This window comes from Tachysurus fulvidraco, chromosome 18 (assembly GCF_022655615.1).
Source record: "Tachysurus fulvidraco isolate hzauxx_2018 chromosome 18, HZAU_PFXX_2.0, whole genome shotgun sequence".
NCBI classification, from domain to species: Eukaryota; Metazoa; Chordata; class Actinopteri; order Siluriformes; family Bagridae; genus Tachysurus; species Tachysurus fulvidraco.
The window spans coordinates 10,720,132-10,746,128 of record NC_062535.1 but is presented as its reverse complement, the minus strand read 5'-3'; the positions used below and the strand labels follow the sequence as shown (position 1 = coordinate 10,746,128).

The window sequence follows — 25,997 nt, the reverse complement described above, 5'->3', positions numbered from 1 at the left end:
TATTTTTTTTAAATGAAATTAGCAATGAAAAAGTGGATCTTTAATTAATGCATGATAGTATCAATACATGATCATCAGTAACCTGAGGATGTGCGGTGTAACTGCAGATGTCTCAGTTAGTTTAGCCTACCGGAGGTAATTTAACACCTACAAAATGTATAAGTACAGTGGATATAAAAAGTTGTTTAAATTGCAGGGTTCTGTGAAGTAAAAATAAAGCCAAGATGAATAATTTCAGATCTTTTCCCACTTGTCGAATTTGAGTGTGACGTTATCTCTGAGCAGTCACATGCAGCTTTAATAACAGGAAACATGGGCTTCATAGTGAAAGCTGACTGTAAAAGAATCTACATGTAAATATAGTCAAATAACATAAATATCATTCGGCTTTAAAATGAATACGATGAAATGACACCAGTTCCTATCACTTACTGAATTCTTTAATTGAGTTGGTACATAACACAAAAAGTGGGGAAATGCTGAGACCTTTTTAAATTCCTATATTAATTTATTATTTCTACACAATCTTCAACATAGCAAAGCTCAAAAACATCTCAAGGAGGACGTTCACACACATATTTGAAATCCCCATATGGGAAACACTCCCTCTTATGTTTTCCCTCCTCCACACATGCCTCACACTGAGGCCATCATTCACAGAGCACATTTTGGTAAAACAGCATATTTTAATCAGTCTTCATGAGTAAATATCCAGGATGTGAGGCTACTGAATAAAACATCGGTGCTTAAAAAAATTGAAACTTTAATAGATAAATAATCCATGTCTCGCCACACTTTTTGCTAGTTCCAGTATCAAGTGATAAACATGACTACAGCAACAAATGATTGGCTTCTTAAAATGGATCTGGTAAAATATTCAGGAGAAAGTGTTACAACTAGTTTGTTTAAAAAAAAAAAAAAAAGCCTATTGTCCCTCTCACTAGTAAACTTTTACCTCATGCAGGATGTGCACAGTGAAAGCCAATTGTACAGATTTGTTGCACATGAGCATACAGAGTGCAGTGCAAAAATCTATTCCCAGAAATCATAAAATCAACACATTATACATAAAAAAGAACCCTGAATGACCAAAATCCCCAAGGTTTTGTGGTAAATGTTTTTCTATATGAACACAGACACAAAAGCTGCACGATTAGCCCAGATTAGATTATCCTTGGTGGTATAAAATTTGAGCTCCATGATGGAGCAAGATGACTGGCAGAAGAAAGGTGAATCCAGTGTAAATCAAGTCATCTCATTTAGCAAAACTCAAACTGAACCAACTCACCAACCGATGAAGCCATGTGTCCTGTAGTAGGACTTATAGAAGGAAGGTAATTGAGTAACATCCACCCAACAATTAGCGAAATGGTTCATTACTATTGTTAAATTCCAAAAAGAAATGTATTGGAGAAAGCTTAAGAGGATGTCTGGGTTTTTTTTTTTTTTTATTTGTCTAGAAAAAAAAAAAAAAAAAAAAAAAAAAAATCCAAACTCAGTGATGTCTCAATCGCATGTGCTACAAAGCCATTTCTCACAGTGAGTAAACTATAGAAACTGAACCCCTTGGTCCATTTGACAACCAAGGACCTTCACATTGTTGCAAGTTTAGCTAGAGAACAACTGTCTAAATGTTGAACAGCTTAACATTTTAACACGCGACTTGAATCTGTTGTTTAAGTCACATTTCTGCAGGCAGTCCTAAAGCAGAAGTGGATTTCACATGAAATGGACACTGACTCAGACAAACGACAGTGTGGTGATTCCAAGAAATAACGAGGCACCAAACTGATTCACTTTATTTCTAAAACTCTTTCTTGACCCTGTGTTTTAAATTTGAACCCTGCAGTTATTCTAATCACAATCGAGGACTCATCTCAGAGTCTTCGGACTACAATGCAAAGACTTTGGTTGTCACTGGTGCATTGCTGTCCACAGAACACTAAAAATAAAAAATAAAAATAAAATCATTTAATCTTTTGACTGAAACCTGGTTATGATCTTTTCATATGATTTCACAGCTGGGATTATAACAGCTGGACAGTGGGAGACCCGCAGAGCCGTGCACAGGGGTAATATATGCTTATGGACCAGAAACTATGGGGTTGAAACGGAAACATTCCACATTACATGGCTCTGTAGAAACCTTTAAGGAAATTGGTCCTGAACTAGTGAGAGACTAAGCTAAGCAGGAGAGGACGGAGCTGCCACATCCCCTCTCGGTCAACCGCCAGAGTCCAGGCTGCCGAGGGAAATGATAATCTCAAATGCTTTCACACTTTGTTCGTTTTAAATGATCATCATAATTAATTAATAAGTATTACTCTAGGTTTATAAACTTAGAATCATCTACATTCCCCAACCCACCCCTACATGCTTGTTGACAATGCCATGTTGACATTTCTTTATTATTATTATTATTATTATTAACCCCTCCACCCAGTATTACTGTTGTTTTTTTTTTACTTTGTTAAAAAGGAGGACGACTGCACAGGCGGGCGATTCCATGCCCTAGCAATGAAAGTGAGTGATGCAGTGGCCGCAGGCAGTCAGACCAGCTGAAAGTTCTAGTTTTCTTTCTTGGATTCAGCATTACCATAGCTGGAGCCTGTTTTATTCACCTCCGTCACGCCGATGAGACGCCGCACAGCTACGGAAGCTATAAAAACACACAGAAATTGGAGACACCAATATTTATTAATCTTAATAATAATAATATTAATATTTACTAACAGTAGACATTCAAATGTATACTTCAGTTAAATGATCTAATTTTCTATCTAGCAATAAAGCTTACGAGTGAAAGTGAAAACTATGTATATCCATGCAAACATTTTTTTTGCTTCAGCATAATCCCATACTTAAAATAATTAATACTCCAATCTCTGTAAGAAAGGTTATGAACATTAAGAGTTAGGGCAGACCATTTTATCTCTAAACCCTCACTGATTAGCAATATTCTCAATTCTTTCTTCACATATCTTTCTAACTGGCACTGAAGCAGAGAGGATTAAAGTCCTGGACCAACAGCTTAGCCGTGCTGGAAGCCTGACCTTCTGCTCAACAACCCAGAGCTTTACCCACTTGAGCTACCACAAGACTCAAGAGAACCATATGTTTCTTGGTGATGCCAGAGAGACTATATATTATGACTTGTACACAATTTTATAAAATAAGGTCGACAGGTATTAAGTGTTTTAATGGATGTTCAGCATCATCAACACGGTCCTTAGGTTCAGTTCCTACGCAAAGTAAAAAATATGCAGAAATGTGATTTCATTGGTAGCCAGGGAAAAGAAAAATAACCATGACTGACTGATAAATTATAGGAACATGCTTAGTCTAGATAAAAGGTGTACAAAAAGAAGTAAAAAGGAATTTTATTTGTAAGAACACAAGTACTGGTTTTTTGAGTAGTGCAAATGTTTGCTGTATGTTCAAATGTCATCAGCACAATTTTGGTACCCAAGTACTTTCGACCTTTAACGAAGGTGGTAGTTAAGATACGGTTAAGATGCTGGACCGTGAGCAAGGACTTAAAACCTCGACTACTTAGTTGTATAACTGAGAAATTTAAAATTCAGGGAACGATCGTAAATGTGAACGAACACCAACGTAAATTCATATAAAATGATTTTATATGAAAACTAACCAATAATGAGGAAGATCACGAAGCTGATGATGAGGAGAGGTGAGCCACTGACAAAGACGTCCCAGGCGAAGTTAATGAGTGGAGACAGCAGCAGCGTCGCCCAGAACAGGAAGTTAAGCAGGGTCCATAACCGCCGTTTGGGCTTGATAGCTTGTCCCGGGAAACGCCCCTCCTTCAAGTAGTACTCTTGCAGTTCATCCTATTAGTTAGCAGAAACAAACATGATGCAGAGAAACAATCCAGGTGATCACATTAGCAAAGTCAGTCCTAAACCTAAAAAGATAGAAACACAATTGACTAAACTGAATTAAAATACATTAACACAATCAGGGAACATTTTAATTAGTAAAAAGTATTTACGAAGTATAAAATATTCCATTACAAGTAAGCTGGGATAAATGTCTAAAATTCCTTCTGGTGATAAGAAAGCGCTTGAAAAAACACGGCATATCGTATCGTATATACGGATGCATTTCCACAGTCATCAGCATACCAGGCAAACATTTAGTCTCTCTCTGATAGCAAAGTCACTGTAACCTGGGAATGGCTTGTAATTCTGCCAATTACATAAGAAAGCATTCCATGATCTTTGTTTTTTTAGGAATTCATTATCCGCTATCGAACTTTAGTGAGATCTGAACGAGTGCGTTCTTTACACGTGGGCACTGGCTCCAGGTTGTCCGTTTCTAAATGCGGATTTTATTTCGATAAAAAACAACAACCACAAAGAATATTTTAAATGGTGGAAAATATTACATTTGAGCCAAAGGGTGTTCAAAGGGCGTAGAAAGAAAGTGCTTGTGACAAAGGGCTTGTGAAAGAAGCAAGTTTCTAAGGCTGCATAAACCCCTGACCTGTCCTGCCTGGATCGGTCTATTGTTCAATCTTTAGCTTCCTGTTTCTTTTTTTTTTTCTTCCCCCAAAGCGTAAAGGAAGTTCTGGTTGTGGCTGTTTATCAGCTACACAACAAAATCAAATTCATCTAATGGCTTTTTTAAAATAATATCAGGAAACTTTAAACCACTGGAATCGAGATTTAAATCCCCAAACAGAGCTTAATATAAACGGTTATCGTGTACGTTATGTGTATGTGCAGATGCATGCTGGATGATCCTGTGAGGACACAAAATGCTTATTTTGTACATTTAATAATTTGGATAAGAGTTCAAATGTGCATCTGATTAATACTTTGAAGAATAACTAGTGCTGATACAAGTACAGAAATTCTGAGAGAATTTTGCTGAGAATCATTTAGACACAAGTCAGATGACTGAAACTGAAGCTAATGTGCTGCATCTGCTTGTTACACTACTTGTCAGGATTCACATGATTTTTGACATGTTATTATGACAGTAAATAAAGGGGTTTTTTTTCAGCATTTTGAACTGTAAGCCTATTTGAAGTTAATGATAATGAAGTCATTCTGAATGTAAATATAACCGGTGAGAAACACAATGGTCCGGTACGAGTTGACGGAGAACACACAAGAAGACAAACCCCAGAAACTCCGTAAGGCATTTGAGAGAATCTGACCTTCTCCTGATAGAGCTTGTGAAGCCAGTTAGCACACTCCTTCTCGTCATCGGGGATCTCCTCGACCTCAAATCGCCTGTTCAACAGAACACAAAACACCAGTTAGAGCTGCAGACCTCTACAGTACACCTCTAGAGGGCAGTGTTACTGCAGGAAATGAGGTTAGAAAAAAAAAAAAAAAAAAAAAAACATGGCAGGTGCAGGGAAGGTCAAATTCATTATTGAGACATTGCTAAATATGTCTGTTCTAAAAAATGTAACTCTGAACAGTTTATGTGTAAAGTCTGAATTTTGTTCGGTTTAAATCACTGTGTTTTTGTCTCAATTCTATTTTCTATGTTAATCAAAAGCGTTATCCGTGGATTCGATCCTGTGTGAAACGTTCTGGAACAAACATTCGCATACATTTCAATTCTTCCAGGTTAAAATAAACAAACAAAGAAACAAAGAGGTGATAGAACATGATCACCTGAAATGACTAGTTCCTTTGCCAGCGGTACATATTCCAGTCATGAATACCAAGAATAGCTCACAGTCAGGAGGTATCTTTATCTTTATGCCTCAGGTGGCTACTGTTTGTCTGGGTTAAATTGATCCCTTGGTCGTTACATGGAAACTAAATTGTTTGCTCTGAGGTTGCCTGCTGTGGATACAAGTCAAAAATATGCATCAAGCCAAGATGCTAATTATCTGTTCGATACGTTTACAACGGATGCTCTCTAATCCACCTTTACTGCGTTTACCTCCATCTAATCTACCTTTACTGCGTTTACCTCCATCTAATCTACCTTTACTGCGTTTACCTCCATCTAATCTACCTTTACTGCGTTTACCTCCATCTAATCTACCTTTACTGCGTTTACCTCCATCTAATCTACCTTTACTGCGTTTACCTCCATCTAATCTACCTTTACTTCGTTTACCTCCATCTAATCTACCTTTACCTCCATCTAATCTACCTTTACTTCGTTTACCTCCATCTAATCTACCTTTACTGCATTTACCTCCATCTAATCTACCTTTACTGCGTTTACCTCCATCTAATCTACCTTTACTGCGTTTACCTCCATCTAATCTACCTTTACCTCTATCTAATCTACCTTTACTGCGTTTACCTCCATCTAATCTACCTTTACTGCGTTTACCTCCATCTAATCTACCTTTACCTCTATCTAATCTACCTTTACTGCGTTTACCTCCATCTAATCTACCTTTACTGCGTTTACCTCCATCTAATCTACCTTTACTTCGTTTACCTCCATCTAATCTACCTTTACCTCCATCTAATCTACCTTTACTTCGTTTACCTCCATCTAATCTACCTTTACTGCATTTACCTCCATCTAATCTACCTTTACTGCGTTTACCTCCATCTAATCTACCTTTACTTCGTTTACCTCCATCTAATCTACCTTTACCTCCATCTAATCTACCTTTACTTCGTTTACCTCCATCTAATCTACCTTTACCTCCATCTAATCTACCTTTACTGCGTTTACCTCCATCTAATCTACCTTTACCTCCATCTAATCTACCTTTACCTCCATCTAATCTACCTTTACTGCGTTTACCTCCATCTAATCTACCTTTACCTCTATCTAATCTACCTTTACTTCGTTTACCTCCATCTAATCTACCTTTACTTCTATCTAATCTACCTTTACCTCTATCTAATCTACCTTTACTTCGTTTACCTCTATCTAATCTACCTTTACTTTGTTTACCTCCATCTAATCTACCTTTACTTCGTTTACCTCCATCTAATCTACCTTTACTGCGTTTACCTCCATCTAATCTACCTTTACTGAGCTTCCTCTCGCATCAGGCAAGAAGAGGATTCTGAAGTACAGACACACAGCACTTGGTCTTTTTTTTGGTGGCATATTTATTAATAATCTATTAGTGTTTGCATTTAAATGATTAACACATCTTGGTGTGAAAAAGTATTATATTCCAAAAATAACATAAAATGATAAAATGTCTTCAATAGCAACACACAATCATTATCGTAGTCGTCTGCATTTTTTCTGAAATATGTCTGAGCAAAAATGAATCATGACCAAGCACCTTGTATCTTTAGTGAATAGAAAATATCGTTATATACACAGACCACATGGACTCCAAAGTCACAACCTCACACCTAATCCAAGTTGTTGTTGTTCTGGTCCGGGTCAACACAGCGGATCAAGTGGTCCGCATATTTGATTCGGCGCAGGTTTTAGGCTGGACGCCCTTCCTGATGCAACACTCACGTTTTACCCGTGCTTGAGAACGGCACTGAGAGTTAGCTCTTCAGTGGTTGGGTTAGCCCCTTGCCTGGGAATCGAACCTGGGCCGTGGGAACGAGAGCTTGGGATTCTGCCGCTGGACCACCAAGAGCTTTGTCACGCCTACTCTAAGTAATTATCTAATCATCAACAAATCCCGATAAAGTGTGTTTAGCAGACAAAACATTTAAACGTACGCACGAGACCAGGGTTGGGAAACACCATTTCTAAAGTTCACTCACCTGACTTTCATGTCGGCTCTGTATTTCTTGCCATTGATGATGCCTAGCAGCGTGGGATTCTCCTTATCTTTAAAATTCAGTGTGACGTCGTACACGGCTTTGACTGGAAAACAAGCACATGACAAATGTTGTAAAAAAAAAAAAAAAAAAAAAAAAAAGTTTGACCCAGGACTAAAGTTACATATACACACACTGAACAAAATTATAAACACTTTTGTTTTTGCCCCATTTTTCATGAGCTGGACTCAGAGATCTAAGACTTTTTCTATGTACACGAAAGGTCTATTTCTTTCAAATATTGTTCACAAATCTGTCTAAATCTGCATTAGTGAGCGCTTCTCCTTTGCTGAGATAATCCATCCATGCTGATTAGACAGCATGATTATTGTGCCTTAGGCTTTCCACAATAAAAGGCCACAATAAAATGTGCAGTTTTTAATCACACAGCACAATGCCACAGATGTCGCAGGTTTTGAGGCAGCGTGCAATTGGCATGCTGACTGCAGGAATGTCCACCAGAGCAGTTGCCCGTGAACTGAATGTTAATTTCTCTACCATAAGCCTTTTATTGTGGCCAGCCTCATGCACACCTGTGCACTAATCATGCTGACTAATCAGCATCTTGATATGCCCCACCTGTGAGGTGGATGGATTATCTCAGCAAAGGAGAAGCGCTCACTAAGGCAGATTTAGACAGATTTGTGAACAATATTTAAAAGAAATAGACCTTTTTTGTACATAGAAAAAGTCTTAGATCTTTGAGATCAGCTCATAAAAAAAATGGGGACAAAAACAAAAGTGTTGCGTTTAGAATTTTGTTTAGTCTATATGTATGAGACATGAGTCATGATTAACACTATGAGTGCTGTCACAGACCTGTTCCCTTTAGGCATTGGAGTGTGGTGGTGAAGCCCTTGGTGCGTGGCAGTAGGTGGTATTTGAGTCTGGGGAGACCTTTACTCTCAGCCACCTGCATGCTGATCTGGTGCTTTTGCTCTGTAAACCGTGTTCCCTCACAGTACAGCAGGAACTGCAGGAAGACACATCATACACAACAGACACTGATATAATCACTGGGCAGGATTTTGGGAAGCTCTCTTCCAATTGCTGTTGCATTTGGAGGCTATAACCTGACATCAGATCTAAAATAAAGACTTATATAAAGGTAAGGGAGATAAATAATAACGTTTTATCATTTTTAGATCCTGAAATGCTAGCCTTCTCTCAATATACATCAACAGGACTTCCCACACGCATGCATGCACACACATCTAACACCCCCCCACACACATACACCCCGACTCACACATCCTGACCACACACACACACACCACACTGACTAAACGACTAGCACATTCCTGTAGTATGCACGCAAGTGTAACTGTTTCTCTTTTTACACAATTCACCACAATAGCACATTGGTGTAGTTCAGCCTATTGCCTGAGGACTACAAGCGAAATTTTTTTTGAACACACTTACCCACATGGGCTCAGGATAATCCCTGAGCTGGCTGAGCCCCTTAAGCACCGTCTTCCTGTCCTCCTCCCACTTTCTCTTACAGAACACAATCTCCAGGAAGTACCAGGTCCAGCCAATCAGAGGAACCTTCAGCAGCTCATGTTTCGCCAGCACCTTGGAGCTCTGGGATAAAGCAAAAAAGGAGAAAAAAAATGGGGAGTTTTTATAATAACGGAGCGGCCGAACATCCATCATGAAAAAGGAGAAAACATTAGTTTTTGGTGCAGAAAACGTGGCGCAGGGAAATATTTTGAATCCTAGTGTCTGGAGTCATTCCAATCAATCCATACTTTCTCCAAATCACATTCTTAATTCCTGTAGCATGTCCCAGAAATATTCTATTCGGTCATGGCCATGCTCTACGCAATACACGTGATCCAACTAATCAGCTAATTACTTATCCCTCGAAGTAATCTAAATTATGAACTGAACCAGGTGTGTTGACAATAGAAAGCACATCAAACTGTTTGTAATATAGGTCAGGAGTATTTAACTGTTATATTACACTATATTAAAACTGATACACATGGTTACAATCAAACAGAACTAATGAGGCCCATTATCTCCTTTATGTTTGCTAACTAGGGGCCCATTACGTTCCTGTGTATGAGATGCATGTTCTTAGTGTAATCACCCCCAGCACGCCGTATCTCTCGCACATGGCCCAGCCGCACAGAAAATCGATTTCGTAGTTGTGGTTGAGGATGACGATGACATGCTCTTTTCCAAAGTTTTGGATGGAAACCTCGTCCATATAGAGCGTGCATTCTGTTCCTGACCACCACTCTAAAAGCATCACCAACTCTGTGTGTGTGTGTGTGTGTGTGTGTGTGTGTGTGTGTGTGTGTGTGTGTGTGAGAGAGAGAGATAGGACAGACAGAGAGAGAGAATTAATGTTCACACATGGTTATAGTCAACAACATGCTTGTATTACTATAGAAGTTTAAATATAAACAATACATTATTGGAGCCAAATACTGCTAATACAGGGATGAATATGAATAAATTACTCAGATATGAATCCAAACACAAATAGAAGACTTTTTTTTTGTCAGAAAAGGATCACAAGGCATCAGGTTGAGGCTAGAGGTGTGCATCGTGATAGGTAGACAACAAAAGAAAATGACAACAAAAGCAAAAAAAAGTAACTAATACTTTTATATATGGCGCTGGCTGAATAAACAAAGACTACGTCTCCATCCATCCATCCATCCATCCATCCATCCATCCATCCATCCATCCATCCATCCATCCATCCAAACTGCCTGGGCCAGGGCCACAGAGGTATAAGTAAATCTAGTTATATATATATTATGGTAAATATATACTAGTATATGGTAAACAATACTTCTGAGCTGGTTAGAGGTTTATGGTTTACTTATCTTGAATTTGGGGAAAAGAGGAAAATAACCCATCTTTTTCCCCCCCAGAATGAGCTGTATAAAGTACACATGAACACGCTCTGTGTTGAACAGTAGCCCAGATACTTCTCAGATTCTTGTATAGCAAAATATTCCTAATAAACAACATGTTTTATTATCTTAATTGAAAGCCCTGGTTATGTTTTGCGAGTGGAGACATTCACAGCTTAGCCTAATAGCAGCACTGACTTATGGGACGACAGAGAACGATGTTTTGTTGCTCCACTCTGAAGTCGGACAGGAGGATATTCAGGTTTGTATGGGACACAAAATCAGACGAAAGAAAACAGCAACAGCTTTAACAGCAATAAATTTCCAGTTTGTCCATGTTTTATTTAGGATATATCAGTGATTCCTTATACTATCATCAGTTCAGCTAAAGGAAGAAATTAAATAAGGGAGAAAGATCCTTTCACACTAGGTTTGGATTTAAATCCGGTTACAGACAAATACTGATATTTGAGACCCAAGCACTATGTTACACCACCTTGCTAAAGATTGATCCTTTGTCTGTTTTTGGCAAACATGCAAAATACTCACGGCTCCATAACGAATAGGCCAAACGGGTGTTGATCCTGCGGTAGAGCTGCCTGTTGATTGGCCAAAGCACGCAGGTACACAGCTGAATGAAGTTGAGGATGAGGCCGCTGACCACGAATACGAAGCCGATGAGGAGCTGCAGGATGAACTGGCTCTTCAGCCAGGCCAACACACCCATGACGGACAAACCCTCGCCTCACACACACATACAAGCACACCTGTGATGAGAGACGGTGTGTGTTTGTAGCAGAACCAACAGCCAACACTAGGCAAAAATGTAATGTAATGCAATTCAAAAAAAAAAAACGGCGTTCCTCTCTCGAAAACTATATGTAAATATGCAAATGATGAATCAGTGCATAGTGAGGCATGTGTCTGTGACTGAATTTGCATGTTAATTTGCCTGAAAATGGCCAAGCGTTTTTTTAAACCATGCCCTACTTTAGCGCACTGTTTAGGGACTTAATTGAATAATAATGTGATAAAAAAATAAAAGGTTTCTGAAAATGTACTGAACATCAGTGCTAATATCTCTTCATTCACAGCTAAAAGTGTTGAGAAGTCTTCTAAGTGCAATGCAGCTTAAAGGCAGGGTGTCCGATTTTTGAAAGCCTCGGCGTCTTAAGTAAAGTTGAAATTCCCGAGTCAATAACTTCTGAGCTAACCACTGTTACTACACAAACCAGGTTGTAGCTGCCTCTCTACATTACTACGATAGAAAAGAGGTGTTATTTGTGTAGTAACAGCGTTTAGCTCAGGAGTTATTGACTCGGGAATCTCCAATCTGTGAATATGTGGCCAACTTCCTGCTCCTTCAGTTCTCTCCAGCGCTGGAAAGCTGATCCTATATTAACACGTCCTACTTCTTGCCTTATCGTAAGCCTTTCTTCGCTTTCTTTCTTTGTTTTTATCCTCCATGTCAATGTTAAAACCGCTTTGTGCTAATGTCACACATGCGCACTGAACACTCTCTCTGCCCATATTGACAAGCCCCGCCCCTTTCTGCTCATTGGCTACACGTTTGTTTTGATTTTTGTTTTGTTTGTCGTCCTGACTCAATTTTCTACAGCATTTCTCAAAAATTGGAGACCCCACCTTTAAAGGATCCACACATTACCCATAATGCAAGTGAGGTAACAGGGAAAGTATCCTTGTGAACATGGATCTAAGATTGGCTAGCTAGCTAGTATTTATTTTTGCAACTGCAGGCAACACAATCACTCAAAAATCAAACTAATACAATTTCCTCTTTTTATTATCCACACTCCAAAGCCACAATACAAAACCCCTGAACTCGAGCGCAAGAAGCCGAGCTTTCTGAATTATTCGTATGTACGTGAATTATCATGACGTAACGTGACGTAAGGTCTGACGAGCCTCATAAAATCTAAAAATTCCTGAACCAATTGATTCCACGTTGTGTATTCTTTAAAAATCGATACATCATTAATACTGAGTACTGAGATCGATTTCCTGGAAAGTATGTAGGGTTTAGGAGGAGCGTCGCTGTCGATTACACATTACAAAGAACCTGTGCTGTGTCTGACATGAGCAAGTCTGAAGGTTACTAAAATTCATGGTGCTCTTTGCAGTATATCGTGTCACTGCTGCTGAAAGTGGTTTTCTAGAGAAGAGAAGAAAAACAAACCAAACTTACCACAAGGGGTTCTTTGTCCTTACAGTCCTCTTTTACACGGTCCGTCACTCAACACGACAGACCTGCAAGAAAAAGGGATAAAGTTCACTTTCTGTGTGACCTACATACACCCACAGACTGTTCCATGCTTGCACAAGGACACAAATCATGACACATGTGTAGTTCACACCAAACAGATCACTGCCCATTGTCTATTTTTACCTTAAAGCCGTGGCAGCATGAATCAGTGAATCCAGACTTATGACAGACTTTCGGTCTCGAGCAGACAGAGCAAGAGCAACTCTGAGCTTTTCTTCTTCAAACGAACACAAAACTGCTTGAAAGTGACGTCCTGCTCGTACGACGTCTCTGTCGGCACCAGAAAATCCACTAGGACGTTAATGAAAGTTTGCAATGTGGTGCCCCAGGCTATAGCGCCGTTCACGCTCTCGCTCGCACACACACACACAATCTAGGTGAAAGTTCATGCAGCTCATACAAATTCTCTCTCTCTCTCACTGTGACAGAAACATATCTATCCATTTTCCCTTGCAAATATTGTATATCGCAATCCTCAAAGTCATGCTGTCCGTTTTGCTTCAGGTTTCCTTCAATCAAAGTGCATTACATACATTGCACTAAGTGGTGCTTCTATACACCATCAATATAGAATACATCTGAGTGGTGGACGACAATACACCAAACTGTTTTACTGCAAGTAATCCCACAGGATTAAAAAAAAAAAAAAAAACACTTTCACCTAGTTATTTCCTCCTTTTGCACTGGTTAAACCTCACAGATTTCAAAACGTGAAAGAAAAGAAGGGAAATTTGTCCAAAAATAAATAAATAAAAAAAATCATGCCGCAAACACTTGTCCTCACGTGCAGGATAACTAGGTAAGCAGACATTGCACTCATTTTTGCATCTCAAAGCCAAAATATTGACAAACCGCTGATGTACGACTGACTCGTCTACTTTATGATTTTTATGCAGTAATTATTCCTTTAATGCAAAAATACAGTACAGAAATGAGAAGCTAAACAGAAGCTGTACAATATGATATGGTGTGGTAAATATTAGATGTCATATGTAGCAAACGCTTGCATCGGAGCATACGACGGTACTTTATTTTAGAGTATTAATTACAAAAACAAACCAGCAAGGACATGTTTCTGAACCTGAACACGAACCATTCATTAGACAAAAAGACAGGCCTAAAAAGAATGAATAGAAAAACAGGGGGGTTGGAAGGGGAAGAGAGACAAAGGTAAATCTGCCAGAATGCTGCTGCTGCTGCTAGTCTGCAAATTCTGGAGAACTGCCTCTGTGTGTGTGTGTGTGTGTGTGTGTGTGTGTGTGTGTGTGTGTGTGTGTGTGAGTGAGAAGATTTAGGGGAAACCAAGGCAAAGAACAGAAGCAAGAGACTGCAATCCAATCACTTACATATTTTCGTTCCTCTAAATTCATGCCAAACATTTGTGCATTTCAAACATGTGAAATAAGCAGTCATGTCTACTGAATGCTAAGAAGCTGCTCAAAAGGTTTTGCTTGGATATAAATATCCATGAAAGAAATGTTCTGATTGGTCCGTCTTGAACAGGGTGACACTTGGCCACGCCCACTACACACGAGTAAGAGGTAAAGTTCAATTAGTCTCTGCAGTAAAACCTTAATGTTTACATGTACAGGATGACGTGCTGAGTGCAGTAGAATCTGACCGACAATAATTAAAGTAATATATTTATCTAACCTGATTATCAGAAGCCAAACATTAATCTGATTTCTGTGTCAATAGTTGCTGTACAAAACAAAAGATGCTTTCCCACCTATAAATAAACCAAAACAAGTCACACGATCAACACAGGTTTTTTGGTATGCATGATAAGTGAGATTGAATATTTAGACATTTCCTTTCCCCAGCCTTAAAACACTAAATGTGAAATACTGCACAAGGTAAAGGATTCATTAAAATGGAACAAATCATTATGTTCTTCTCTGCTGCTCTGTAACTATGACTATTGACCACAAGTTAACACGTTCTCGTCACCAGCCTCATCGTAACAATCCCTTTCTGAATGCTAGTAGAGGTTAGCTAGCCAAACACCAGCTAACAATTTGCTGGAAGTCAACGTACATATTCGATTCAAGTTTATTTGTATAGCGCTTTTTACAATGGGCTTCGTCTCAAAGCAGCTTTACAGACATAGAAACATAGAACAGAAGTTAAACATAAGGAGAAAAAAGAATTAATATAGTAAAAAATTAAGATATATATAGTTCACAGCGTGTGTGTGTGTGTGTGTGTGTGTGTGTGTGTATTTATTTATCCCCAATGAGCAAGTCTGAGGTGCCTCAGGCAGCAGTGGCAAGGAAAAACTCCCTTAAATTGGTAAGGAAGACACCTTGAGAGGAACCACTCAAAGGGGAACCCATCCTCATATGGGTGGAACTGGGGGTGAGATTACAAATATACAGTCAAACAAGTGTTGAATTGGTGTAAAATATGAACTTGTGTGCAGTTTTACAAATGCAGGGTGTAAGAGTGTGTGTGTGTGTGTGTGTGTTGCAACTGCTCTGAAACGAACACATCAAAAGAGAAACTCTGCCCAGCCTCAGCCACACACTGATACGGCTGGCCAAAGGCCACTGTGTAATAACATGTCTGTATAGTATTTGATAACCCGAATATAAAAAAATAAATAAATAAAAGTATAGTAAAGGTTCTCTTAATTTTATCTTTAAACGTAGAGATGGAGAGCAAAAGAAAGATTAGACACGAAAGGATAAACCTGATGATGAGAAAACAGCTGCCTTGTTTGCCTCATCACTTGCCTTATCAGCTCTGGGTTGCCAAAAACAAAAGGCCAAGATGGCCACCTGAGTGTCTGATGTTTAAGTCTTTCAAAACCGAAATGATGAACACTTTCACCAGAGAAAAAAGCTCACTAGCAAAGAACAGACTGGCTGCAACATCTACAAAACACAACGTAAGTTTCTGAATAGCTACTGAAAGGCAACCAAAAAAAAAAAAAACTACATAAATTTTTTTTTTTTAAATACCAAAAAACCTCACGCAGCACTTACCAGTAGGCGTAGTAGGCCACAGCCATGACTACCAATGCCCCACAGATCCCTGTGAAGATCATCACAGTCCCCTGGTTCTGCATCATCGCTTTGGGTTTGTACCCAAAGAAAAATACAGTGTGAAAAATAAAACAACCTGGAAAACTTTTTCGGTTCTTTGAAAGACTATAAAAAGTCAATTGAATTTCCTATAATTTACCTCAGAGATTCATAAAACCCACAAGGTCAGGAGAGAAAGCGGGCTAGCTACTCCCTGCCTGGCTAACATGCCATGCTAACCTTAATCCCAGCGTATGCGATTGTGATGATGACAGCAAGAACAAATCGAGATCCTATAAACTCAAGGAGGCGCCACATTAACCTGCGTCAGCACAAACCGAGGGGATTGAGATCTTCAGAGCTGTGTGGCGAGACAATGTGACACGATCGCCACAAAATTATCTCCCACACACACACACACTCAGTTAGCAATTTGCTAGCCAAAGGTAACTGTTTAAGAAAAGTGGACTTGACAAAGGGGACATCTTTTTCAAAAAGACAGAAACACAAAGCGTCCGCTTTGATAATCCGCTTTGGATTAGATTAGCAGTGATTAGTGCTCTGGAGCAGCACCCTGGATAAGTCACATCCCATTAATGTCAAATTAAAACAAGGCTGTAACCTCATAGCCACTCTCCTTGGACAATTCCAGTGTCAATCAAAGCAAAGGTGACAAATGTTTGGTCACTTAATTGGCCAGTTATTTAGCCCCACCGAAGATACACCATGTTGTTCCTTCGATCCACATTTATGTTCATTACAGAACATATAAGCACAGGTTTTATTAATTCTCTCCTCTCATCACATCCCTCTCTTAAACTTTCACCTGTAGCTCACTCGAAGTAAAATACAGATCTTTATCTGCAATGACAAACACAAAGTGAAGCTTTGTCTGTTGTCCTCACATCACCTGACGATGGGTAAAAAACTCATGGCTTTTTTAAGGATTTATCTGCACTGTTAACAGATAGACAGATAGAAGGAGCGTTCAAAAAAAAAAAAAAAACACCACACACTCGTTGCAGGAACAACAAAGTGAATATGCCAATTATTTTATTCCCTAACTTGTCCAGACCAATCACTGTTCATCATATTAACAGCACTTAGGCTGCATGATTTAGAATCATCTCACTTCAGGTTACAACCAAAACCTCTCTCTACGGTCATGCAATAAACAAACAAACAAACAAACAAACAAACAAACAAATAAATATAAAAAAAAAATAAAAGTTTGAGAGATCACCTGGACATGTGTACATATTGAGTAAAGCTTTCAGAGTGTATGTAGGCATGTAAAAATTTGTTAACTTTATTCACAAATCAAAACAAAGCTTCCTCATACTAAACAACCAGCAAGAGAGGAGAAGAGAGCCATGAGAGGACAGGAGAGACAGGAGAGACATGAGAGGAGAGACATGAGAGGACAGGAGACGACAGGAGAGGAGAGACACGAGACGACAGGAGTGGAGAGACACGAGACTTTCTGACATGTTCAGAAAGAAAGGAAGAATTTGTACGTAAACGTAGATTAAAGTTAAGATTTGCTTAAATTTAAAACATAGATTAAAAACGTATCCCTTTGCAACATCACAATGCAACGCAAAAAATATATAACACAATGTTGTGTATTTACAGCAGCCCGACAGGCCATGGGTTCAGCTCTGGGTAACTAAATAAGAAAAAATATCCATTTTCCAGCATGTTCACTATCACTATCATGTTCACTATCACTATATCATTATCATGTTCACTATCACTACCCCTATAACTATAACGGTCATTATCACTATGACTATCATGTTCACTATTATTATCACTATAACTATAATTATCACTATCACTATAACTATCATTATAATGTTCACTAAAGCTATCAGTATCACTATGACTATCATGTTCACTATTATGATCACTATCACCACTAAGAGCAGTATATATAAATATAAAATTATTTAATTACCAGTACCACACAGGAGAGACATGAGAGGAGAGACACGAGACGACAGGAGAGGAGAGACACGAGACGACAGGAGAGGAGAGACACGAGACGACAGGAGAGGAGAGACACGAGACGACAGGAGAGGAGAGACACGAGACGACAGGAGAGGAGAGACACGAGACGACAGGAGAGGAGAGACAGGAGACGACAGGAGAGGAGAGACACGAGACGACAGGAGAGGAGAGACACGAGACGACAGGAGAGGAGAGACACGAGACGACAGGAGAGGAGAGACATGAGACTTTCTGACATGTTCAGAAAGAAAGGAAGAATTTGTTTTGCTGCTTGTGATGAAGGACCATCTGTGAAACCTGACACACTCAGAGTGTTGATGGTAGAAATTAAATTTCTGTGCCGTATTTATTTCGTCCTGTTGGCCTAATCGTCAACAAAACCGGTTCTTTGAGACAAATGGCTTATTTTGTTTCTAGTTTACCTCGTACCATCAATCCTGGAACAGTGAGTTACATTCAGACTGTTCGTACGAACAAATCCGAGTGTTTGTTTATGACACAGGGAAACGAGGACCAGCGCAAAATTAGTCCAGGGCTTTCTGACCAGACGGAAAGAGTGAATGTGACTCTTAGACAAACCCCCCCCCCGTCTAATAATTCAGCTGCTTTATAGACATTTAAAAGCATATTGGAAGCTTTATTCTTTTACTTGTTTATGCTGAAGGATTAATAAAATGTAAAAGAATTTAAAAAATGCGACATGGCAGAAAATTTACTAATATAAGGATCCCTGTGCGAGCGCAAGAAAAAAATTTGACCCACATTCTACTAACATGACAAACAACAGTGTAAGATGAAAGAAGGTCATCTCTATAAGCAGCAAATGGAGGTCAGATTAGTCAGAGATCTCAAGAATAATACACTGTTGTATTAGACTTTGAACAGCTTCAGACTCAGCTAAAGGATCTTTTGGGAGCGTCGAGTCAGTTTGCGATCCTGTAGACAAATGTTCTTGAACAATAAGTGTACTGTAATAGGGTTAACTTTTATTACCTCAGCAGCTAATAAGGATCATCACTGACGATTAGGTCATGTTTCTGAGACCGTGGTGTTCAAAGCTCTGTATTGACTGATCACCATAAAATAAAAAAACAAAGGAAAAAAACTCACTCCGAGTCAATCTTGACTGCAGGACACGTTTATTTTATGAATGTGATTCGACTTTTTAAACATTAGGAGCATATAGTGAATACTTACGCTTGTATTTATTAGCCATTGGCTTTTCAGTTAATATTTTAACAGATTTTTTATTGTGTCCCTTCGAGCACTTTTAACCCCTTCAGATTAGAAATTTTATAACTTACTAAAGCTTCAGAAACCCTTTTTTTTTTTTTTTTTTTTACCAATACGAACATCCTCTTAGTTGCAGCGCCAAACCTCTATAAGCTTCCAAGTGCTTTTCAGAAAAGTCACATCGCACATATTCCAAATCTGTCATTGGGTCAGCTCGGTAAATGTGTAAAAATCGACCCGTCAGCGATCCGGTGTTTCAGACCAGTTTCACCCGGACACCAGTCCTCAGCCACAGATTGACATGTTCCTAATTACAACAGCTGATCATAGTTTATAGTGATCTTCGCTGATTGCATCAGAAAAAGTAATTACTCAGCTATATTTCACAGAACACAGGAAGTCTGCACTACTCTGAGAACCACAGACCTAACAGAAAAATGTGCGCTACGCTTTATTGGAACAGATTAAAGAAAAGTCAAAGATGCTCAGGACACAATGATAGTGAGATTTTGACATCGGAGGATTAAGTAAAGTGGCTGTGTGTGTGTTTTGTAGCAAGAAGCTGTCTGAAGGACAGTGACAAACAATATGTGCACTTCGTATAGACTTCATCAGAACAATTTAAGGGGAAAAAATATCCACCATGAATGACTTGGATATCAATTTCAATGACCGATACGTGCTTTTCGGTGGTGCAGAAGATTGATTTTTTGGATGAGACTTTATGGTTTAAACTTCTCCCATGGACGTGTTGATCGATTTTCTCTTTGATTAACAGCTTTGAATGCTGTTTAACTGCCTACTGATCGTGGTGCTAGCAAAAACTAGCCTTTATCCTTGTCTGGCTCGCTCACCTCCTTTGCACAAACACAAAACTTTCATAATAATGGTGCTTGTTGTCAACACCAGCAGGCTTGTAGATAACCAACTAACTGAACCAAACCTCAGCAGTACTGCATCATTTAGCTGCAATGCATACTGAAACTTCGAGTCTGACATTTCTCATTAACATGACCGCCGCTGGAAAATAGTGAATGAGGAATAAAGGGCTCTTTTGTTGTAAGGAGCCAACCGTAAAAGCTAACAGTTATTCATTATGGCTGTGCTTAATTCATTTTATCTCCCCATTATAACTGTGCTGGCAATAACAACATCCCACCGTGATATTAGAAGAGCACACCACCACAAACTTCTCACACAAATAACACAAAAACACCAACTAACAAATCAGCACTAAAACCCTTTACATGTTACTATAGCGATACATTTAGTGTATATTTCAGGGTGAACTTTTCCTTTAATCCAGATAGTAAAGTTATTTTCATGTAAAAAGAAGCAAAAAACACATGATGTGAACTCTATTATTTTAGGTAGAACCTTAACTTTAAAACGTAGATTAAAAACGTATCCCTTTAGTCAGGCGTACACATGATACATCCCATAATCTTGTGCTCTAGTACATCTGACCAGATGCACATTATCATCTAGGTGCTTTCTGAACAGCAGCTACATTAATCCCTCTCCATTGCTTCTCTCTTTCAACCCATCCCGAAGTGCTGGGATTGTAACAGCTTCGATTGTCTTCAGTGCCATGAAGTTTTTGGACCTCCACTGAGATGAGGTTGACTCTGTAAGGATCCTGAGGCATCCAGAGATGTTCCAGCTCCAGTTGGACTCCACTATACTAAAGAGGAGACATCAACTCCATGTGGTCTTTGAAGACAACCTCCTCCTCATCGATACAACATTGATCAGGGCTGTATATTTATAATCACACCCTCCGGTGTCACCCATATGACCATGAGCTTCCCCTTTGAGTCTGGTTCCTCTCAAGGTTCCTCTCCACAGTCACCTGAGTCACCTCAGACTTGCTCATTGGGGATAAAAACAAATACATTCATCTCATATTAATCTTGAACTTTTTGTATTATATTAATCGTTATAATAACCTTTTGTTCTATGTTTATGTTCTGTAAAAGCTGCTTTGAGACATTTTCAATGCGCCATAGAAATAAGTAAGAATTGAATCGAATTAACTTCATGTGTTATCTGAACCAAGTAAGCACTAGGCCACGCCCACCTCCGTTTAGCCACGCCCATTTTGGTCTTTGCACTATAGTAACCTATCCATCGCGCGACATTGACGCACAGATCAAAGGAGGTTGGTGTGATGCAGCAGCCACGCTGAGCTTTGTTTATACACCAAGTACACCAGGAACAATTCGATATCTGTGTGTTAAGGTGCCCCTGCACATCTAACCGCGGTATTCCTTCTGAACACACGTCAGTTAGCTCACATCATATATAGACATAACCCTTTACATGCTGTGAGTAAGCTGACTGCAGTAGATACTGAACCTTTAACACTCTATTAAGCATCACACGAGCAACAGAACATCACAATGCAACGCAAAAAATATATATCACAATGTTGTGTATTTACAGCAGCCCGACAGGCCATGGGTTCAGCTCTGGGTAACTAAATAAGAACAAATATCCATTTTCCGGCATGTTCACTATCACTATCATGTTCACAATCACTATAACTATCATTATCATGTTCACCATCACTACCCCTATAACTATAACGGTCATTATCACTATGACTATCATGTTCACTATTATTATCACTATAACTATAATTATCACTATAACTATCATTATAATGTTCACTAAAGCTATCAGTATCACTATGACTATCATGTTCACTATTATGATCACTATCACTACTAAGAGCAGTATACATAAATATAAAATTATTTAATTACCAGTATCACAGAGAGGACAAGCTCTCATATCAGGACGAAATTCAGTGTTTTCTTCTTCAGCTCCTGCAAAATAAACCTTCAGGACTGTCAGTGGTGTGTTCGGATGATCGCTCAGTCTTTGTCCGTTAGCTTCAGATCACTCGTCACCAACGCATTTTATTTCACACCCGTATTCCAACAAACCCCGCCTCCTCGCTGGTGATTGGATAGTTGTATCCGGCTGGCCAATAATATGAGCGGTAAAAGGAATAGCAGCCAATAGTTGTGCAGATGAGGCGGGTTTTTGTTAGAAATGAGGTGAAAATAAAACGCATGCTTTAAAACCGTTCTTCCGGTCCGATCACTTTAACCGTTCGACTTAAAATAATATTATATACATAGTTCCGCTTTGTACAACCAGAGTACACTAAAGTTATCTTCATTAGGTGTTATTTCCCACTTGTGTAATTGGTGTGTTCAAGTGCACAGATTAAGACTCGTGATTTTCTATGAAAAATGTTCAAGTTAAAGGTTTAAGAATGGATTTATTTTCACCTCTAACTGCACATGGAAATTAATTTGCTGAATCAAACAATTTGAGAAGCAAACAAGAATAACTTCACAAATTTATACACATTTATACATAATCAGAATCAGGTTTATTGACCGGTACTGAAAGGTCTAACATGTACAGGAATAAGGTGTGTTGGTGCAAGAAGCATAAATATGAGAAACAATGGTTAAATAAATAGATAGATAGATAGATAGATAGATAGATAGATAGATAGATAGATAGATAGATAGATAGATAGATAGATAGATAGATAGATAGATAGACAAAAAAACAAATAAATAAAAAAGATTTACAAAAAAACAAGCAATTGAATATAAACAAGAATAGAACCATGAATTGCACACTAATGCAGGATGCACAAAGTGGCCATTGCAAATATAAATGTTACATATATTACAACTAAAATACTGTATTCTGATGAAATACTGACTGGTCCTTGGGTTTTTTGATGTATAAATAATAATTTAAAAAACCACAAAGCTTGCACTGCTGGTTTAGAGAAAAAAATTCTAATTAGAAATTAAGACAAAGGGTGTGAGTCTATTTATAGGACCAGTGACAGTGATAGTTTGGGTTCTAGGGACATTTTATTTCATTCTCTGGTATTTCCTTTAGGGTTCTCAAATTCATCCCCCTACCCATTATATAGGATACAGGATGCTTTATCCCTGTCTGCCATATGGTCACTTGGTAAACACACACACACACACACACACACACACACACACACACACACACACACACACACACACACACACACACACACACACACAGGTTATAAGTAGTAGTTTGTCATAAGTAGTAGTTTTATTAAAAATCTACTTCTAGTAAAATGTATGGTTTCTTATGTTACTTAATAATACTTACAAGAAGTAAGCAAAAAAATAAGTATGCATGCCAAAATCAAGCACAATAAATCTTTAAAAAATAAAAAACAAAACGAAAAAAGTTCGGTATGCTGGTTCTGGTGGTCTGGATTCTAACTAGAATGCAAAATTTGGAGAGAGGAACTAAAATTCTGAAATAAAATTTCTCCGATCTGGAATGTAAGTGGTAGCTGTTTATGGGGTTTCATGCAAATTATTGTCCCAAGAGCCTTTCTTCCTCCCTTGTTGGTCCATCACTGGTGGTTGAAAATTCAGCTAGCCAATCAGACTGCAACCTCTAGGACACGAATGCTTAATAGCGATGAGTGTACTATAAGAGCAAAAATTCATTAACAATAAGAGAAAATAAGAGAAAGAAAAAAGTGTGGCTCAAAATTTATGGGGAGTAAATAACATGTCCACAAGATGCCATGTCAGACCCACATCTGTTGGTCTGTAGTTGACCTCACATTCAAAAGTATTTGCTAATTAAATCCAGGAAATTTGAAGGCTTCATGAGAGGAATTAAATATTCACAATAGTGTTAGTGCAGTCAGAGCATATGCAGTGGGCAGAGCACCATCTTATGACAGTGTGGCTAGAAATCTACTCCTACTAGAGTTCTTACTTAGAAAGTATGCATGAATAAAACTAAAAGAAATAATAATGCTAAGTATAAAATAAATAAATAAAAAAGTATGCATACAGTGTGCAAAATAACTATGCATACAAAATTAATACATATGCAAAACCTGTATGCATAGTACTTATTTAAATGATTTGTTATTTCTGATATTATTAAATTTTATTTTTAGTACGTATTTAAATTCATGCTACAATAAAGGCACACAACATATCTGCATGTATACTTATAATGTATTGCATAAAACAAGCTGACATGCCAACTTTGTTTATACTTGTTTTGTAGTATGCCTAATAATTTTGCACACTTGCACTGCATATATATATATGTGTGTGTGTGTGTGTGTGTGTGTGTGTGTGTGTGTGTGTGTGTGTGTGTGTATATACATGTTATATATGGCAGTGTTGGTAGAAATCTACTCCTACAAGAATTATTTAAATATGGATATGAATATGTATGCATGCTTAACTAAGTGAACCAAACATGCTAAAATAATAAATGTGCACAGTTCAAATAAAAGTGCTGCATAATAAAATATGTATGCACTCTTCCAATAGAGTGTGAAAAATAAGTATGCATACTAAAATACTAAATTAAATACTTAAATATGAAACTTAAATATAACAATAAATATACATACTTAAAACATAGCGTGTAAACTAAGAATGCATGCTTTAAATAAAAGTGTATGCAAAATAAATAAACAAATAATTGTAAAGTAAAATAAATAAATAAAAAATTGTAAAGTAAGATTACTTAAGTATGATTAATTAATTAATGCATACTTAAATAATGAAGCTGCAAAACAAGTATGCATACTACAATACAAGTGTAGGTAAAGTAAGAATGCAGGCCATGCTGGTTTTTAAACCCTGTTATTTAGGTTAACACATTTGCATGTCCCACAACTCTGCAGCTATCAGCAGAAGCTTTCCGCTTACAATTTTAGGGTCATTTGCATTTTGAGGGGATATGTACACATTATTGCACACACATTCTACTGTACAGTCAAACTAGCACACCAAGTATGTATTATAATCATTACTTTCTCTTTATTGCATCATAACATACATTTTCTATATTATAAATGTGGATTTGTACACTACAATCTTTATTGGAACGTTAAAAAATATTCAGAACCAGAAAACAAAACACTATAAACTTTTACCAAACATTTACAACATTTTATTATTTTTTGAATTATTTTATTTTATTTTTGCCCCCATGACAAAATGAGAATCAGAAGCAAATGAAATCAATTAAAACAAACAAACAAACAAAAAAAAACTAAACTACGACAGAAAGAAAATAAAAAATATCTAATCACAGACTTGATTTTCTAGGACACAAAGTTAGGGGTGGGGATGCTGGCCATTGCCCTGTTTAGTACTGACATCATTATTCATATTTGGCAGCTTAGTGCCTTTTTATTCTGTGTCACACTGTGAAGTGTGCACTTATGGATCCTTTCCATAACTGCTTGGAGATCCACAGGGGGAAAGGGGACTACTAAAGCTAACACAGTGGTTCTTACGACAGGGTCACTGGTAAAGATCCAGACAGGAATCACTTTGACAGACCAAGACACAACGTATTATTTCTAATTCTATATGCCAAAAGTTCTTGACTTTTTTTTCTTCACCTTTCACGTTACCAACTGAGCTGAAACATTTTTTATATACTAAATTTCCTAAATGAATCTAGACAGATTTCTACAATCTATTTATTCATAATTCTAGTTCGGCTAAACTTTGAGCTGTTTGACCAATAATCTCATGAGATTTCTTTAAATGATGGCCTTATCTAGGATCAGTTTTGGCATGGCATATTCTAATAAATACAATTACGTGCATGAAAGCGAGTTGTTTAAAGATTAGTGTGTCCCAATCCTGAAAACTGAATATGAACCCCTTACATATCTTCATTGAAGCTATCTGGAATGTGAAGTAGCTAATTAGCAAGAAAAAAAAGCATGGAGTTGGCAGGA

General features: G+C 38.0%; 1 protein-coding gene across 2 annotated transcripts; it reads right to left on the bottom strand.

Moving 5' to 3' along the window:
- Nucleotides 1-418: 418 nt before the first annotated feature.
- Nucleotides 419-22,105, bottom strand: agpat3 (1-acylglycerol-3-phosphate O-acyltransferase 3). 2 transcript variants are annotated; one of them, XM_027156314.2, is made up of 10 exons: nucleotides 21,949-22,105; nucleotides 12,831-12,892; nucleotides 11,174-11,391; nucleotides 9,847-10,016; nucleotides 9,174-9,335; nucleotides 8,571-8,724; nucleotides 7,695-7,797; nucleotides 5,186-5,261; nucleotides 3,653-3,851; nucleotides 419-2,659 (listed from the first exon to the last, which is right to left on the bottom strand). In XM_027156314.2, the coding sequence occupies exons 3-10, from the start codon at nucleotides 11,349-11,351 to the stop codon at nucleotides 2,568-2,570; spliced, it is 1,134 nt and encodes a 377-aa protein (XP_027012115.1). In that variant the 5' UTR covers nucleotides 11,352-11,391; nucleotides 12,831-12,892; nucleotides 21,949-22,105; the 3' UTR covers nucleotides 419-2,567. The 2 variants fall into 2 exon arrangements, with proteins under 2 accessions (XP_027012115.1, XP_027012116.1); XM_027156315.2 differs by lacking the exon at nucleotides 21,949-22,105 and adding an exon at nucleotides 13,032-13,258.
- Between the last annotated feature and the right edge of the window lie 3,892 nt (nucleotides 22,106-25,997).